This window comes from Crocodylus siamensis, chromosome 1 (assembly GCF_052110815.1).
Source record: "Crocodylus siamensis isolate JL-2025a chromosome 1, ASM5211081v1, whole genome shotgun sequence".
NCBI classification, from domain to species: domain Eukaryota; kingdom Metazoa; phylum Chordata; order Crocodylia; family Crocodylidae; genus Crocodylus; species Crocodylus siamensis.
The window spans coordinates 160,313,943-160,334,095 of NC_143395.1; the positions used below are offsets into that span (position 1 = coordinate 160,313,943).

A 20,153-nucleotide genomic window follows, 5' to 3' on the forward strand; every position below is an offset into this window, starting at 1 on the left:
CTTTCACTGCCTTTTGTGCTACTCATTTGCATCATGTCTGGCACTTTCATTGCCTTCAAAGTGCACACCTATTCAGTAAAGTATCCCAGCTATAACTGCCAGATAGTATTCTGTCTATACTGTTTTGTTTGTAATCACTTGTGCCTTTAAACTGTAAGCCACTCTGGACTGACACTTATCAATAGGTACAGTTTACCTACTGTAAAATGTGTACCAGTGTACCTCTGTAGAAATAAATAATAAATATCTGTCTAGGAAGTGTCCTCTTCAAAGGAGTAGGCGTTAGGTATGTGGACTGGAAAGCTGTGGTTAGGATACTCAAGTAAAACAGAAAAAAAAAAGTAGGCCTGTCACTGTGTCGATCACAGGATCCGGAACTTTCCTAAATTAGCACTGTAATTATTTAGAGACATTCTGTTAAGAAGAATTACTTCCATGGTGACTCTGGAATATCTTGCATGTGATCCCCTAGCAAAGATGCTGAACACTCACACTGTGACCATAAGATTCCAGTGACTCCCTCCCTCACAGATGGCTGGTACCCTAATCACTGAGTAATCCCCTGGGGAAAATGGAAGTTAAAAAAGCAGAAGTAAAACTGCTGTGATCTAAGACCACAAGCCTTCATCTGAGTGAAGCAAATCTATTTATGTATACTGTGGAGAAGGTGAAGGAACTGAAATACTTACCTGTTTTGAACTGCTAGGCAGAAGACATTGATAAACTGGTTTAAAATATAAGGTCTACTCTGCTATTGATGTTTGAGGGGCCTTATACATGTTACTCCCATGAGTTATAATGCAGTAGTACCCCGCACAATTCTTGTGTGTTGGTAAGAAAATAGACCCCCGAGAATCATGATTTGAAGATGGAATATTTATAGATGACTCAAAAAAGTTACACTCACTTTGTTAATTCCTTTTAATCCAGATTCTTGTGGCTTGTCTACAAGGTTTTTTGTTACACTGTACTGTGAGTATTCTTAATAGAGACCCATATCCTTGGGAACATATGTACCTCTGGAGCCAAGGTCTAAATTATCTGGAAAGTGGTAGTCCTGCTTATTTGCTCTCTGAGTTTAGTGTTTGGTGCAAAGCCATATAATAATCTGCAGTCTCAGCTCCACCCTAATTCCTTAGAACCTTAGCACTCCTTTTCTTTGGACACCATTTAACCTTCAGTATTGGTTAATTTATTATACCTACTGTTGTTACGTTTCAGATAGAGATGGGCAGGGTTCCTTTTCTAGTATGCTAGACAGAAAGGCCCTTACAGTTAATATGACAGAGCTACACTGAATACTGTGCCAATGTGACTGGCTTTCAAAATCATTCCATAACTTCCAGTGTTATTAAAAAAAATTACTAACCATAAGTTTTGAAAGAGGGGAGGGACTCTTAGTTGAACTGAAAAATAAACAGCTAACTGAAATGAATGGGCTTTAATGTTTGTGCTGCACAAGATGAATGCGGTTTGGTTTCAGAAGTTCTTTGATGCAAAGGTGGGGTAGGAATAACTCACATTTTCTGTCCTTAATTGTGTGGAGCCAGTTCCCTATCATGCAATGCTGTGGAATTGCAGAGTGGCAGGCAGCTTCAGCAGTGCTTAAAATGTTCTGCAGACCTCCTGCAGACCTCACCACAAACCCACACATTTTGTTTTCTCTTCTGGTACTGACTGCCTTGATTCACCCCCATTTATTCAGCTGACTACGTAGTCTAGTTAAGGGTAGAAGCTGCTGTGTTTCTTTGTAGTGAAGGTGTATGTGCATCCTTCTTACTGCCTCTTATCTTATCCCTTTATGTCACCAATATAGAAACATGCAAGAGGCAAGGATTTTTGTGGGATATTTTTTACTGGACCAGCTGCATAGTTGGGTACAGTTAGACAAGCTTACAAATGCAAGACATTCTTCATCAGGTGTATGGAATATATGAAAACAGGCATTGGAAACGGACTGAGCTCCTCTTTTTTAGATGCATCACAGAACAGAAATAGACTGGGAGAAATAAGGTAAAGTGGCAGGGGGAGATGCTTAAGAATAGAAGAAGGGTTTATTTTCATGGATCTATTTGGCAGTTAGACAGAAAGATAAAATACATACAGCCACATAATTGCATTCTACAGTGTTCCCTCTGTATGTTTTGTGTATTTAGTTAAATTAATAGTTATTAAATAAGTCATGACATGCTTTTGAATGAACAGTTCAAATATTCCATGTTGTAACCCCCATTTTGATTAGTGAATGCATAAAACAGGTCTGAGGTAGAGGACCCCAGGCAAACTATTCAAGCACTGTATTTTATGTAACAGCAAACAGCCTGCTATGGATTAGGATGTGTAGAGTGGTAGATATGATCCACATCACAAACAGCATAGCATCTAGCAGCTTCATGTAATACTAAAAAAAAATCATGCTTATATATATATTTAACATGATAAAGAAATTCTGAAAACATAGATTCTTTTGCTACTGAGTCAAGGTAATATTAGCTATGGTTTTCAGATATTACTGGCAGTTTTGTTTGCTTCATCTTCTGAATGCTCAGCTTAATTTCTTTAAAAGCATGATTTCCATGAATTCCTGAGCAGCTGAAAATTGTGTACCTTTTCAAGTATCTCAAGTTGGGCACCCAGAAACTATGGTTCCCAAAATCACTAGCCACCTCTGAATGTCTTGGCCAGCCAACACTGTTGGAGTGCAGTGCAAGATATGGGTATGTTAACTGTCAGTTACCACAGAGATTTCTGTTCTGAGAGATCCAGTAGAGAAGGAATCATCAACTATGCTCCATTGTAAAAAAAACAGTTCAAAAGGAAAGAGATAAGGTTTCTGTCACAGAAGTGTTAATTTGGCAGTAACCTTGTAAAGCACTCCAACACTAGAGTGATGAATACTAGACAAATGTAGACAAACAAATAGAATGTAATTCAAAGCATGAATTTACAAATGAAAATGTTTTTGCCATAGAGTTATTGTATCCAGTACATAAACTTAATACCCAATACTTCAACTCCATCACAGGTAAAAAATAGCAAAAATGTTAACTGTCCAAAATCTGGGTTTATAATTAGAATACTAACCTTAGCTAAAGTATTAATATCATGCCACGCTTACTGCAGCTTATGTATTAAATGAATGTTCATATAACTCTTTCCGTTTGCTTTAAATTTCTCGTGCAACTTTAGTACCTTTATGAAGCTTTTGTATTAAGTTAATATTAAAAGTTAGACTTTGTAGCTCAGAGAGATACATAAGCAGAAGTACAGTCACATTACAGTGTAGATGAATGCTGGTATGAAATGTGACTTAAATGCAAGGCCACTGTTGGATGAATCATTAATCATTAACCATTTTAGATTCACTATTTAATTTGTAGTGATAATAAATTCAACAGAGATTGAAAGTTGTTCAGTGGAGACACCATTAACATTTCTATCTTTGGCTTTGTTCTGTTATAAAGAAAAAGCATACCCCATGTATGGGAGTGGCATTATATGTACATGCCTTTTAAACAGAAGCTTAATTACTGGGAATTATACAAAATCAACCAGACAGACGATGCCCATGTGGTCAGGAAGGGACAAGCCCTCTTGTCAAGTACCCAAGAACAGATTGTTGTGGGTGTTAAGTATTTCAAAACAAGTTTTCTTTGTTTAGAACAAGCTACAGCAAGTACAGAAAAATACAGAGATGTACTAAGATCACCACTTTGTACTTGTAAAAAGGAATAGTTGAATGACATTAATAGAGTCTAGAGACCCTTTTTTAATTCTAACATGTCTTCACTGCTGACCTCATTTATGTACTGTGATTGTATTAAGAAGTGGCAGCATAATAATTCCAGTCTAGAAGGAATAGGTCAAAGACATTAAGAAGCCACGGGGCTTTATTCTACTTCAACCTATGCCCTTTTTAGTTTCTGTTTTCACATAATTGACTTAGAAGAGGATGGAGCATAACTCTCTCAGTTTATTTATGAAAGATCAGTCATCTTTGACCTGGGTTTCTTCCTGGTAATTAGAATATTTTACTTGGGATCAGAGAAAAAGGAACATTTGGCCTGAGGATCTGCAACCAAGTGTGGTTAGATGTACCAGCATTCTTGAGGTTAGGTGCATGAGAGCAACCTTAATAGAAGAGGGTGAATAATTCAGTGTGTTCAAGTTAATGTTGTTGAAGGATGGTTTATACATCATCTTTATCCACCTCTTGTAAAACACATAGCTAACTAATTCAGGTACTGTTATGAGTGTAGATTCTATATGAGAATAAACTGCCTCAAATAATTTTGTAAATATATTAGGTTCTTCATTAAATGAAGGCATTAGGTTCTATATACCTATTTATTGTTTGAACCATATATCTTCATTAATGGGTGCAAACAGACATTAGGGCCCTGCTCTAACTCATGGTGCTTTACATAAAGCGTAATGAGTTAAATCGCACCAGCTCCCCCTGACCTGACAGACATTCACCTGTTGGGTTGGCTGGGGGAGAGTGGGGGCGGAGGGAGGAAGGCGCCAGCATGTACTGGCCCAGGCCAGCTGCTGGGGGCACTTCAGCAGCCTCCAGCAGGCTGTTTAACTGCATTCCCCAGCCCCTTCCCCCCCAGCTTGGGGGCTCTCAGTGGGGGGGGGGGGAAGAGAGCCCCCATCTTCTGAAAGACCAGAACTGGGGGGGGAGATGGGGAACAGGGTCCCCGCCCCAGCTGGGTATTGGGGGAGCCAGGCAGAGCCTGTGAGGTGAGGGGCTCCATTGCATCCCACCCCAGCTCTGGCCATTCAGCAGCCAGGAGCTCCATGCTGGCTGCTCCCAGCTGCTGAATGGCCAGAGCTGAGGGTGGGGGAGGGCAGGAATCCCTCACCTCAGGGGCCTGACCCAGCTTCCTCCAGTACCCCATTTGGGGTAGCTGGAGGGGCTGTGAGGAAAAGGAGCCCTGTTCTCCAACTCTCCCTCCAGCTCTGGCTGTTCAGCAGCCAGGAGCTCCCTTTCCTTCCCCCTAACATATGGGGCAGGGTGGCTGGGCAGTATCCCAGTCCCCCATCCCTTTGTTGTGTCCCCCCCTCCCCCCTCTAAAAAATTAACCCTGGAGGGAACACAGTTTCCCTAAAATGCTGGGCTTTACAGCACCTAAATGTAACACCTGATTTAACCAGGGTTCATTTTTCACCTGACTGGCCATTTTAAAAGCACTCTGCAGCCATGAATGTGTGTTATGACGTGGCTGTAGAACACTTTCAGGAGCCAGATCACTCAAAAAATGTCACTTCTGTCTGCACCCTATATGGTTACCCAGTGTGGCGTACATTGTAGGTCACTGAAGACCAGGTTTATAAGTTCTTTCCCATAGAGCTTACTTTGAAGATCCATGAATCTGAAGGAGCCTGTGGATCTTTTGTAACAGATTTGGAACGCAGAAGGAAGGAAGTGGCACAAAATGATTTTTCCATAATCTGTCGTGAAAATTTCAAATAGTGGACTTATTTATAAACAAATGGAATTGTCTCAAGTTATTGGGCTAAATTCAGACATAATGTCTAAGAGGCAAGTTAATTTCTTTGATTCAGATACTCAGCTATATCAGGTAATCACTGGATGCAGCTAAGGAGAAAGGAGGTGAAATTCTTGGTATAATTAACAGTAGCCTGACAGTTGTATATAGCCTGCTCTGTTGTATATAACATACTCAAAATCCCAAGGAATTGTTCAGACAACTGAGCGTTGCAAAGACACAAAAGTAACTCTGGCATCACCCCCTAACTCAGATCCTCTGAAACGGTGGTATAGAGCTATGGGTGGACATTCCCACCATTAAAAGAGAATCTGCAGGCAGCCAGATACAACAGGTTTAAATAAGCTAGTTGCTGGAAAAAATGCAACTTTTTCTATGGGTTAAAGAACAGGGTTTTCTATTTGTCCATGTGTGTACCTAAACATATTACTGTAGCTAACATGATTTAAAATACCACTAAGCACAGGACTTAACACTTTTTAAAGTGCCATAGTTGAGTCTGAAGCCAACATGTTTTAAAAGATGTTAACCCCTATCTGCAGTAGGTGGAAATAAAAGTCTAAACCATGCTTAGTTGAAATGCAGATATAATAATATGTAAAAACTGGTATTTGTCTCAAAGCTGGCACCAGGAAGAAATCTAGTGGTCCAGGTATTCAGTGGTCTAAAAAAGGTGATGACAGCATGTATATCTCTAGGGAATGGATCCAGGTCAAGAAACAGTGCCAAACAGAATATAAAATGCTGGTGATGAGGGCCCTGGTCTGAATGTGATTCTAAAATGGTATTGAAGAGTCCTTGAAACCAGGCTTTGACCATCAAGAATTATTTATTTTTCTTCCTGAAATCATCTCTTGCCATGTAAGGGCACTTACACACGTTCAGGGAGGCTGCTCCGACATGCTGTAAATCCAGTCTGTAATAGAGTCTGCTGGAGTGCAGAAATTAACGCGCTCCAACAGCCTCCAGCGTTGCATGTATCAGCATCTCCCCACTGAAAAATAATGGTGGGCACTTTGAAGTAAAGCTCACCAAACAAGCTTTAGTTCAAAGTACCCCGCTGCCATTTTTTCAGTGCGGGAACTCTGATACACGTGTCGGTCAGACACTTTTAATTAGTGTGGCTTGCTAATTAAGGCCCCCCCCACCTCCTAGAGCACATCTATGAACACACTAGGGCAATTGAAGTTTGAGTTGTTGACACAGATGAAGAATGTCAGTGCAAACCTTGCTAACATAGATGGCTTTGAGGCCATCAATATCAGAAAACTTGGCACAAAAGCATTCATATGTGAGAGGATGTTGTTGTTATGCAGCTAGAATTCTTTTTCATGATTTTGGAGGATGATTCACAACTCAATGATGCTCTTATCCTAGACACAGAAAGAAAAGAAAAAGGATTTCACCTCCTCTCTCATTAGCTGTGTCCCGTGATTGCCTAGTATTGCTGAGAATCTGAGTCAAAGAAATGAAATTATATAGTCAATATGGCATTATATGTGGCTTTTTCTCATAGTTGGAATTCTCATTTTCTAGGGTTTGGGTTTGCCATTTGGGAACATTAGGGTTGTTGATAGAAACCAAAGTTACTGACCATTTCTCAACACTATTGAACATCTATTAGTAACAAGAGCATTATTAAACAAATAACACCAAAAAGAACCAAAAAAAAAAAAAAAAGAAAAGAAATAGAACATACATTATAATTACAGCATACTTTCAGTATAAGTGTGTGGAAGCCTTGATAGAAAATTAATACAGTTCACCAGTTTCAAGTGTAGTCTTCAAAGAGGATTATAGTGTTGGACTCTCAAGGTGAAACAGCTTCTTTGTAAGTCAGTAGAGACCACTTTGTGATAGCAAAGTGAAATTAAATGATCTTGCTATAGGTTGACTGCCATTGAAATTTTAAATTTAACACTTATTTGCATTAGAATAATACTAAATTTAGGGTGAATGCCATTGAAATTTTAAATTTAACACTTATTTGCATTAGAATAATACTAAATTTAGGGTGAAATCTCATAAAGCAAGTTAATTCTGAATCAAAGTATGTTTTCAACATCCAAATCCATTCTCTTTGGACATATATTGTTTTTGTGTGACTTTCTTGAGGTCTTGTGCCACTTCCATTGTTTTATACCACTAGAAAACATGTAAACATTGATTGAACGATCTGATTCTTTCTTCTTTCAGATATTTACTATTTGCAATAACAAGACTTTCTTTCTAGCAGATAATAAAGTGAAGAAAAGATAAGTGGTTTACTCTCAGCAGCGTCCTTAAGCATAGCACCTGAAATTCAATGTACCCTATTAGCTATATATATTGGTTAAATACAGAGAATGCGTGTTGCTTTCTGGAGTGCGAAAGAAGAATTTCCATAGAAAATCCATAACTTTCTACCTTGAACTTGGAAAATGACCATTTGAAGAAACAAAAACAAAAGGCTCTTACAGTAAGACGCTTATTGAAGAGTTGGACATCTGCGTGTATGATGATACACACCCACTCTGAGCAGAGAAGGTAGCAAACTCTTTACACCAAGTGTGAGCTAAGACCTAAACCATTCAGAGAGGGTTGCAGAGGCATTGTTCTCAGCACCTGCGTGAGAGAACATCTGTCGCTTTTGTACAAAGCAGTCTTACTGCACTCCAGGAAGCATTTTATCCACTCCTCTTCAGCTTGCTGTAAGGTCATTATGACACAGAGCCACTGAGGGGGTGGGGAAGTAAAATCAGGGAAAGAAGGGAACTTACTGTTTCTCAGAAAGAAAAACATTCAGAAAATCTCTCTAGTCCCAATGTGGTTCAGCTGAGAGAAACCACAAAGCAAGCAGCCTCAAAGTAGGCTTTTTGCACCTTCAGTGTGACTCAACAGGTACCTGGATGTCTGCATTATTTTTAACGCCCTCTTGTCTCATATCAGATGACTGATACATGGTGGGTGTGGAGGGGAAGGATTTCAAAACACTTTTGAAGCTGTTAATAGTATCAGACAGTCAAGTATTATAAAAACAACAAAAAAGCCATTTGTAATTGCTGTGCAATACTTTGCTCAATATATTTTGTGATCCAGCACACTTGAAGTTTACAGTTGTTGAGAGCCCTGAGTTGTTCTTTATGAATGGACTTAAATGACTGGGTATCATGAGAAGTTAATCTTCCTTTAAAAACCTTGGTTACATGCTGTAGTTGCCTGTTTCTGTGTGTGTGTGTGTGTGTGTGTGTGTGTGTGTGTACAGGAGGCAGGGTTATATGTCATTTTAAAATTCATATCGATATAAAACAAATTGTATCAGCATGAGGAAAAACCACTTTCCAGTTGTTATGTAAAAAGAGTTCAGACTGGCACAGCATATTTCATTTATTTGGTTTTATTTCTTTAAATTAATCTTTACAATTCAGACTGAATTGAATCTATAATACGGACATTCTCATCTTACTGTAGGGCAATGTATTCTTCAGCTATGTTATATTATTATCTTAAAAGGTTTGCATGAATTTCACTACACTTCACCTGTGTCAGTGGGCAAAGACGTGACACTTTCTGCTCTCGAGGGTTAATAATCTCTCGAGCTAAATAAAAATCAAAATATCCATTTCACACAAAATTTAAATATTTTGACTTTTGTTTTGTCCCAAGTTGGGAGGAAAAGTCAAATATCAAAATTGCAGAACAAAGGTCTGACAAATTCTGGTAGGGAAATGTGGAAGTGTTATGTTTCAAGTCAGTTTAACATTAAACTACATCATGCTGGGTGAGAGTTATGTTTGTGCCTAATGCTGTTATTCTTCTCTGTGGTCTGAGTTCCTGGGTCAGACTGCATTTCCTTTTATATTTTACAATTATGACTGCCACAATGCACCATATTGCTTGGTGTGATGGAAGACTGCCAGTATATCATGGGATGTGTAGTCTGGTTTGAGGGCCCTAGGTTGTAGGAGAGCATGGGGGACATAAAATACTTGGGTTTCAGGTCCCATAAAGCACCATCACTTGAGGTTAATAGCATAATGTCAAGCTAACCAAAAACAAAAACCTGTTGCGGTTCAGTTCAACAACCAAAATGTTTCAAGTCAGGCCAAACCAACTCAAAACCAAATACTTTATTTCATTTTTGAAATATTTCACCAAAATTAAAACTCAGTTTTGCAGGAGCTACGTTTTCTGTTAAAATCATTTTGGCAGAAAAATTTTCAACCAGCTCTAATGATCTGAGTCATTTGTCACCTTCCTTTTTCCTCTCCCCATATAGGGCCTCTGGATAAATCCTGATGCTGAAGTATCCAAAAATTTGGCATTTCCTTTCTGTTCCCAGAACTGAAACACTAATTTACACCAGGGCCTTAACCTTTTCTCATCTCACCATTTCAAGTCTCCCTGCCCTACTATGTCCGCTATCCTTCAACTAAAATAACAGTCTTATCTCATTGCACTAAGTGTGTGATACTGCTGAATTTCTGCAGGTTTCCTGTCTATTTCTTCAGCAACTGAAAATACGATGAATAATCATCCACTTAAGTCACTTTTCATAATTTCTCTTATTTTGCGTCCCCGGATGGAAAAAACAATCCTGGGTTATTGTCCTTGATATAACCTGTATCTCATTCTGGATAAGACAAATGACAAAGTAGAAGCCAAGCCTAAAAGCATAGGAAAGAATTATGGGCGTTTACTGTTGTGAAGTACTGAACTCGTGAACTTGTGGGATCTCTCCAAGTGGGATCTAAACAAGCAAAGACGTAATGTTCTTGCTGAAATAGTACCAGGGATCAGACTGTAAGAAGGAGTTGAAATTGCTAGTGGAGCAGAAGGAAAAAGTATATATGAGAGCATGGTGAGAAGATGGAAAAATTTAAATGCAGCTAAAGATGGCATGAGAAGTAGGTACTTAGTGTCACTAGCTTCATTCTGAGAATCATGCCACAGCAGCAAGCAAATTGAGAAGTAATACAGTTACTGTGTTGCTAATACATTTGTGTTATTAATACAACACAATTCCTAGAGATCCTAGGGAAAGTGTATTTCATAAAAGAAAATATAGAAATACTTTCTTTTATGTCCATCAGATAGAAAACCAGTTTAGGACGGAAAGGTTTTTGTTGGATTATTGGAACTAGAGGTAGCAAAGAAGGGAGCAGATATGGGAGGAGATTCTACAGAGAATCCATCGAAGGGAAATGAAGAATCCATTTAAATGAAGCAAGCAAAGGAAATATAATTCAATATTAAGCCGAGTAACACAGAGAGAACTGCTAAGGGGATGACAGAGATACTGCAATTGACAACATATGAGAGAGAGTCCCATGGTGCCAGACTGGCCATGACATTGCAATAGGCTATATTTTGAAACATTAACCATGAAAAAGTACAAAACCCGTAGCTGCTCATGTAGATCAGATGATGACACGTAGCTGCTTTACACATACATATGTGAGTGTTGAGTGCCAGTAGATGCAGTCATTTTGTAAGCAGTCCTAAAAGCTGCATCAACATTTTGTGCATCAAGGCTAGGGACAGAAATTACACATAAACTGATATAAGTGATCAGAAACTGGTTCAGATCTGTAACACGACAGAAGTTCATTCACACAAACTGCTTTCAAAATGGCCAACACTAGTCGGTTTAAGATAAACCTGAATGGATATAGTATCAGACTAAACTGATAAATTGGTTTATTGAACTTCTTTCCCAAATCCTCTTCAGATTCAAATTAACTCACATTCCTCTGGCATCCCAGGATGCTTTGCACCTCCGTCCGCCCCTTGCAGGGTGGGCAGGCTAGCCTTGGCCCAAGCTGTCCTCTCCAGCCAAGCAGGGAAGTGTACTCTACCATTCCCCAGCTCCTGGCCTGGGCCACTGCAGGCATGTGCCTGCATTTCTGGAATCAAAAGTGAATGTCTTTTCACTTGCTTCTCAGTTCAATTTACACAACTTAGCCTAACATGCAAGGACTGAATCAATTCAGCCTCTGGCTTTTGACTATTTGTACTTAGCCCAATAGCTTCTCGGTACTTTATAAAACATCAAATTGGTTAACGTTCTCTCTTATTTCATGATCGTTCTTAGGTCCAATATACAATGCTAAATTCCCCAAGCCATTTATGATACTCCTCCTTTACACTGCTCATCTGGCCTTTGGTCAGCATGTCATATAGCTTCACACATCTTCTGCAAGTTTAATGTTACTGCAGCTTAATGAGTCTATCAGGCACATTGTCACAAGCAGATGAAGAGGTTTCTGATCTTACAGCATGTACTATCTCAAGTCTGACGGAGGAGTAATTGATGTTGAGTGGCAGCTAGGTCTTCTGCCTGTGTTATGAAATTAGATCTTGATTGACTGTGGAGATATTCAGCATGTCTGTGTGCCTGATGAAATCCCTGGAATTCTTGGCATTTATTATTTTCATACCGGTAGACATAGGTGATACCTGTAAATAATGTGCATTGCATCTTATTTCAGAAATGCACCAAGAAAATACTGTGTGATACAGACTGAAAAGTAGATGTAAAATAGGAAAGAACAGGTTAAGAGTTCAGTGTTCGGAGAATGATCAGTAGGTAAAATTGTAGAACCGAATGGGAGAACTAAAACTTAACTGCCTTTAACATGCTTTGCAACCAAGTTATTTTGAGCAGCATATCATTTCAGAATTAATATGTCTGCTGTTGGTACAGATTTGAGGGATGAAGTGCAATAAACCAAAAGGTATTTTACAAACCAGCATAAAATAGACTCATTTTATAGGCTAAAAAAGCTACTCAGTTCATTTTAAAGATAGTGAAACTAATACCCTCATTTATAGACTGATGTATCAGAATTTCAAACTTTCTCAGAAAACTTTTCTTTTAACTAGCAAGTATTGTGTTACAGACCATTTAAAGTGTTGATATTTATTCATTATGGAAAATAAAGTGAAGGTAATATAAACTGTTCTACCATCTCTGTGAACCTTGTATTTCATACAAGTTCCTGAAAAGAGGCTTATCCATTTCCAATACTTTGACTTCCTGTAAGTGACTTTTTTGCGCCAATGGTGCCACATGTGAAGCTTTTTCAAAAACTGAATAAATTCAACTAATGCAGAAGTATGTTGGGCTTCAAATGTGGAATATTGAATATATAATGCCACAGCCAATGGTGTAACCCCATTTTCCAGTGTTCATCACTATCTCTGGTTCTAAAATACTGCTATATCAAAACCAAAGGAATTAAAATACAAAGAAAAAGGGGTAAAATGGGAACAATTGTGAATGATTCACTGAAATTCCCAGGAAAATATTTTGGCTGAAAGACTAGAAGATTTCTGGGATATATAAAATTTGAAATAAAAAATGGAATCTAGAGTTTCTCTGGTACAGGAGGAGGAGATTAGTGTTGACCACATTAAAAATGTTGTATGTGACTGTAATCAATCTATAAAAAAATAGTCACTGCTGAAATTAAAAGGTGGAAACCTAGTGATTCACTTTAGACTTCTGAAAATCAGGGCATTTATTTGTGTGTCTAAACATGGATTTGGCTGACTTTTGCTTCCTGGGGTTTTTTGTTTTCTTGGTTCTTAAATATGGACAGGGCAAACTCATGCACACTCGTACGTACACGCATACCCACACATACATGCACATTCTGAGTTTGTTCCTTGCTAACCATTAGCTTTCTTTTTCCCACCAGGGCTTATTTCAAAACATTTGTACCTCAGTTCCAGGAGGCAGCATTTGCCAATGGAAAGCTCTAGGAAACACCAGATTTTGAGATGGTGCCAGATAGATTCTTACATCCACATTCACATCAACACACAAGAGGACCTCCTGGAAGTGGGTTGGAACATCTATATGTGCTTTTTGCTGCTGGAATGGTTTTGATTACTACAGATTTCATCAGATCTGTGAAACAAGGACCTTATCTGGCTAAATTACTGGATTAAATTTTTAAGACACTGTTTAGATATGATACCATTTTCCTGTGACAGTAATGTTCTATGTGATGCCCTGTTTCAGAAATACTTGTCTTTCAGGCAGTGGTGTAATTTTTCTTTCTAAGCAACGTTCTCCATTTTCTGAGCCTTTGTATGTTTGAGTTACTATTTTTCAGCGTATCCTAAGAACATATAACTGCCATACATACTAGAATGCCTCGTGGACTATATAGTGCCATATTCTGCCTCTGACATTTGCCTATATTTATGGTTCTTATCCATACAGGTATGGATGTGAGTCATGCAATTTACGCAGTGCCTTTCAAGTGAGTTTAATGTTGACAACATTTTTAACATCACAGTTGAAAGTTCATCATGTGTTGAATGCAGTGTCCTTATGTTGTTGGTTAGTTTAAGCAATAAAGTTAAAGGTGGCTAATTAATATTCATCATTATTGCTAAGAAGAGTCTGTTGCTTTAGTATGAAAAGTTCAGTCGCCAACTGTGTAATCTAAGTTGACAAAACAGGCCTACAGCTTTGTAGATAACAGTTATAGTAATAGAGCTGTAAGTGTATTTAATCGAAGACTTGCAGTTAGAATCAGCACATTTACTTTATGAAAAGAAGACGACGTCGTTTTTCCTAATACAGAAATGCTAAATGCAGAATCCCAGCCACTCATCTTCCCCTTTTTGTGATATGTTATGGAAGACCAGATATAGCTGACTCTTAATGGTGTCACTTCCCAAATTAATTGTAAATAGACAGGGTACTTTCCAGCATGGAATAAAATAAAGTTCATATGTTGTTATAAATGTCAGGTGGAAAAAGTGCCTTGCTTCTCCTAAGTGTTACAGAACTAAACAAATGGTACAGGGGTGATGAAGCTATGCTAAAACATCCATTTGGAAGTTAATATATCACCATATAATAGCTGCCTATCTTAATAGAACCATATAAAACTATTTGATTGGCAATATTATCCTTGTGTTTATATAACTGGGGATTTTTTAAAGAAACCTGTTGTTTACAAGAGGAATATATGACTAAGGAACCCACGTGCTCTTTCTGAATTAACAAATTCTTCTAATTGGGTTTGTACCTGAAAAGTATCTTCCCTAACAAATTTATGCAAAGAAGAAAAAATAAAGAAAAAGTTTCCCCATGTATGACTGAAAAGCTCAGTCAGTCAGGAATTGAAGACCAAATAGAAGTCATGGCTAGGTCGGAATCCTTTCTTCAAGTCTGCAGAAAAGGTAATGGAGTCTATCCTCTGACCAATACCTTAGGATTACTGATATATCAAGTGAGGTGTATAAACAGCCTGCAAGGGCCTTCAGATAAATTCCCCCTTGCATGCGCACCATGTTGGTCTGCTGAAGGCAAAATAAAACTCAATAACAGTTATGAAAAGTTATTACAAAGCATGCATGGAAAAAGGGTTGGCAACATTTTCTGGCAGGGGGGCTGGAATGAAGTAGGTGGCCATTGGACCTAGCACCACTGCTGTTTTATCCTACTATTCAGCTGCAGTGTACCGCAGCAAAAGCCCCCATTCACCAGAGCCCATGCCAACTGACTGCAGTGTGGCATGAGCAGAGCTCCCCCTTTGCCAGAGACTCAGGATCCCACCTACAGCTTTCCATGCCTCTCCCCGCGAGCGTCGCACATCTGGGTCTCCTTCGAACCTCGCCATCGCCTTCTGGGTTGCACAGCCAGGCTACTGGGAGCAGCCTTGGGTCAGCTCCCCAGGGGTCTTGCCTGCCACATCTTTGGCAATTGTTTCTTTTAGCAGGAGAAAGATGTTTGATCCCATCTCCCCTGGTACTCCCCTTTGGTTGTCCTTGTGATTATTGTTTCTCGGGGCTCCACCTCCCCTACAGCCCACCTAACATCAACCGTGATATTATCCATTGGGGCTGGTGTTCTGGCCCTCACTGTTGCTCAGTTTCTTAAGGGCTGTGGCTATGGGCTACAGATAGTACTGGCACTGAGCATCCACCACCGCTCTTCAGTGTTCCCCGGTTCACAGGATGTCAGCCTCCACCCAGGCTTCAGGTCCTCTTGACAGGTTACCCCCTCCCTGGATTCGGTACCTGTTGCCCATCATTTGCGTCTGGGTTTGGGCTGTGTTGTCTTCGCCAGTGTCCCAATGACCGCTGCTGCTGGCCTCTGCCCATGCCGGCCTTGTAGGTGACTCTCTGGACCCTAGCTGGCCTGCCTTGTCTCCTGTGGCTTCCCCTCTGGGGCGCCACGACGTCTCCTTTGCCCCCAGCCCCTCGGTCCTCTTCGACCTCTCTGAGCCAGGTGGGAACTCCTCTTCCTGTTCCCCCGGCTTCCTTCCTGCTGGGCCTTTTATTTCGGTGCTGGGTGGCCACTTGGCCTATCACCCCTGGCACACTTTTACAAAGCATGCCCAAACAGACCCGGAAACTGTTCCTGGCTTCTCCTGGCTCCACCACGGGTTTTTCTTTTGATCTTGAACCGTGGCATCCTGCCGCCTCTCTCCAGCTTCAGGTAAGTTTTCTCCACACCAGCCATTCTCAGCCCTTGCCACTGAAAGCCGCTGAAGCCACAGTCTGATCTGGGCCAGATCCGAAAGCTCTGTGAGCCATCTGTTGCCAACTCCTACATTAACCAGTCAGTTGCAACAGTCATAAGTCTACACTTTTTGAGGTATAATTCAAACCACTCTTTCATACACCAAGAATATTTTCATTGCTGTGGGGATATAGAAGGGAATATAGAAGACATTTATTTTTCTGTTGAAATATAAGGTCTTGTCCTAGTGTTCTGCTGTCTCTCTAAAAGAAAATACCATAAAAGACTGACTAAGAAACTACAGAAAAAAAAATATAACTTTTATACTTCAGTGCATGTACAATCTAGTTATTAATTTGTAAGCTGTTGTGACCATCTTTTTTTAGGAGAAGCTGAGCACTTCTCCATAAGACGCTAAATGTGCAGTAGACTAATTCTACTTATTAGCGTGTCACAGCAAAAGCCATGCTCATGCACTTTAGAATTAGTCTACTGTGCGCTAGCTTCACTGACAAAGTAAGCACCAGTGCTTCTGTGCAGTAGTGCTGGTTACTGCGTATTTAGTTAGTACCTGTATAAACGTCTCTTTGGTTATCCCTATAGATCAGAAAGTGTCATGATGATGTCAAAATCTAATAGTAACCAATATGTATTTCACTGTAAAATTACCTGAATAATTTTAGCCAAAAGTGTATCCTTAACAATAGTCCTAGTATTTTGGATAATTGACTGCTGCTTTATTATTGTCTCAGTATTCCAAAATTATCCTAAGATACCACTACAAAGGCTTACAAAATCAACTGTTGGATATATTCAAGTTTACTAATATCTAGGGCAGGAGTTTTCAACCTTTTTTTAAGGAGTGTGCCCTTCTGGTGGGTACCCCTCCTGGACTGTACCCTGCGGATGAGAGGGGGAGGAGGGTCCCCCAGAGACTGGTTGATGGTGGGGAGGGGAGGGTGCTGGCACAACCACTGCTGCCACTGCACACTGCTGCCATGCGCCACCACCTGCTGCCACCGTGCGCTGCGGCCTGCAGGCAGCAACAGGTGTGTGGCAGCGGCGGCAGCACATGGCGGCTTGCTTCCCAAGTACCCGCACTTCTCCACGCCGCCCCCACGTACCCCCTGATGCCGTTTCCCAAGTACCCCTGGTTGACAACCCCTGATCTAGGGGCATCTTTACATATGCTTCAGGGATGGGAGGGGATTGCTTTAATTAGAGCAGCTCTAAGAGCCACTCTAATTAAAGCGCCTGCAGTGTCTCGTGTATTCAGCATCCTGCACTTCAAAATGGCAACGGGGTGCTTTAACTAAAGCTCATTCACTGAACTTTAGTTAAAGCACTGCCACTGCCATTTGAAGTGCAAGGGTGCTGAATACACGTGACATGGAGGCTGCATGTGGATTCTATTTAACACGTTCCAGCAGGCTTGATTAATCTAGTCTGCTCTGACGCACTGTAATTACAGCGCATTGGAGCAGTCTCCCTGCATGTCTACAGGTACCCTATGTGATGAGAATTGATGATTTCAGTCAAGTTCCTAATTGATCAGATGCTCACATTCCACATACTAGAAGTGAACCCAGTTAACGTATTTCTGTCATCTGTCAGAGGCCAGTGATTGAATAGACATTATATTGAAATTTTTGTCTTCAGTGGCATTCTCTTAAAGTTAGAAATGAAGTTGGTCACCTTCCATTCAAAGAAAATTTTCTTTCCTCTTTCTTAGGTAAATGGGTAACTTCAATCTCCAGGCTTGCCATTTTGGAATTTTATAGATTTTTTAATGTATTCGATTCCTAAATAGTGTGGGTATTTATTTTATTCTAGAGCAGTGCTTCCTAAACTGTGCTCATTGAACCACCAGCATTTCACAGAGCCCATTATGCTGGTTCACAGAATAATGTATTTTGAGAACTAAGCAGTGAAAGAATTGAGATGTTGGGAGGAAATGTGTGGAACCATGAAGGAATCACTCTTATATATTGATCTACAGAATGATAAAAGCCATAGAGACGGCATGTTTGAATAGTCCTACCTTAAAAAGCCACAAATATTTATTGATATAATTACAGGTATCCACATGGGCCATGACTTATTTGCATAGAGATAATAGTCTGATCTGCTGCCAAATAATAACATTCTTTCCAGTGAATGATAAGAATGATGACATTCTGAGTGGGGAGTGAGACCACCAGTTCTTGTGTTCTTTTCTACTAGAATGCATGTTCAATTTAAAAAATAACTGATCTAGTGTCTGCATTTTAGCTCCTGATATATGAGAAATTACTGAACACCTTGAAATTATAGGAAACCTGTCTAAGAGTTCACTTCCAATAAACACTTTAACAAAGGGAATGCAATTAAGCTTTCTCATAAAATTTCACAGTATACTAAATTATGCCAACATTTGGTAAAGTCTTTATCTTTCTGCCTCTTTCATCCTCTCTGCCATAACCTATACTCAGTCTATCTGTTCTAAATCTGGATTAGATTTCTTTGGAAAGCTTGTTGAAGAATAATAGCATGTCTGGAAAAGTGACACAAAAGGTCATGCCATGTGCTTCTTGACTCATCTTGGACTGATTTCAGTTGTGTTGGAGCATTGGTTTGGCTCAGTCAAAGTAGTGGTACACCACTGCATCACCAGCATCACTTGCAGCATGTGGAGATCTTAGAAGTCCTCCTATTCAAGAGCTGACCTGGCCTGACTCAGTTTAGCTTTTGAGAGCTGCCAAGATCTGGGCTGGAATTAACACGCATCTGTTACAAAACATATAACCAATGAACAATCTTCCTTTGATAACTAGAGAAGTGGTTAATTATGGTAATTTCAAGTCGGGCAGGAAGGCACCTGTGAAGTAGGCTGTTGCTGTGAAAGCTCATGTCTCTCTGAACTGGTTAGACTCTAGTCTAGGGGCACCTATACAGGTGCCAGACATCTGCTCCAATGTGTGCCAATTGGCACACTCCAGCAGCCTCTGTATCACATGTATTCAGTATCCTTGTGCTTCAAATGGCGGCGGGGGTGTTTTAACTAAAGGTCATTTGACAAGCTTTAGTAAAAGCACCCCTGCCACTATTTTCAAGCATGGGACACTGAATATATGTGATGCTGCAGGTGCTTTAATTAAAGCAGCTCTTGGAGCTGCTCTTATTAAAGTACCACCTCCCCCCCACCCCAGAGCATGTGTAAGGATGCCCTAGGGTACCATTCTGCCCTCTCTATGAATAATTAGTGTCTTTTTTTATTGATATATGGGAGCTCCCATTAAATGTCATACTGCTTCAGAACTTCTAAAAATATTACTAAAGAATCTCATAATTTACCTACTTGTGAGTTTCACTCTTAATTGTCTGTATATCTTTCAAGGCAGTTTGGCCTTTTCCTCACTGGCTAGGAACCAGTTTAGCTGAAAGTGTTTCAGTATGTTTTCTTAGTACTGCGTGAAACCAAGAGTGGACAAAGTCTATCAAATGAAATGTTATTTACTCAGTAGAGCTTTTTATACACAAATGTGGATCCATGTAATCTTCTGAGTACATCTGAATTAGCTATTTCTAGTGAGTTCAAGGTCCAGAAGCTATTTTAACAAAGCGGCAGCAGTTGTTCAAATGAGTGTAGCTATTTTATAGGCCTGCATGAGAGAAACAACAGGCTTCTGCAAAGGTGACCAGTAGAAGCATCTCTCTTCGGTGAAAGGAAGTATGGTGTTCATTGGAGGGCGGCAACAGGAGTGACACTCCACTGTTCATCAGAAATGAGAGCTCTGTGACCTCCATATGATTAAACAAAAGTTAACCATGAAAAAATGATGTTCCTCACGTGGACGTTCCAAATGGTTGTACTCACGCGCTCTCATGCTTTGATTTCATGCCCTAAAATCAGTTTTATGTCTAAACTGATTTTAACAGATTGTTTTAATCCACTGATTTTTGTCGGTTAGCAGAAAAGACTTTCAAGCAGAGTTACTTGAAGAAGGGCAAACATAATGGAGGCAGAGATCAGCTAGCCTAACCTATTGAAAACAGATTAGGCATTTGTGACTAAGTCTGCAAAATTAATGAGATTCATTTTTTAGTTTTGGCACCAGAATATTTTTAAAGTTGTGGCCTCATAAAGTTCAGTTCATTTCTATCACCCCATGTTACTGATTGTATGTCGC

At 39.9% G+C, this 20,153-nt stretch overlaps 1 protein-coding gene across 7 annotated transcripts in view; it reads left to right on the top strand.

Annotated features, from left to right (window-relative positions):
* Positions 1 to 20,153, top strand: part of BABAM2 (BRISC and BRCA1 A complex member 2) — a 325,194-nt gene that overhangs the window by 275,162 nt on the left and 29,879 nt on the right. For 6 of the 7 annotated variants that reach the window (XM_090046987.1, XM_090047005.1, XM_090046963.1 and 3 more), the window contains one exon: positions 13,199 to 13,881. The exons of the other annotated variant lie outside the window; for it this stretch is intronic. In XM_090046987.1, coding sequence (XP_089903113.1) covers positions 13,199 to 13,262 — 64 coding nt within the window. In that variant the 3' untranslated portion in view covers positions 13,263 to 13,881. Of the gene's footprint in view, positions 1 to 13,198; positions 13,882 to 20,153 lie in introns of those variants that run through there. 7 annotated transcript variants of the gene reach the window in all.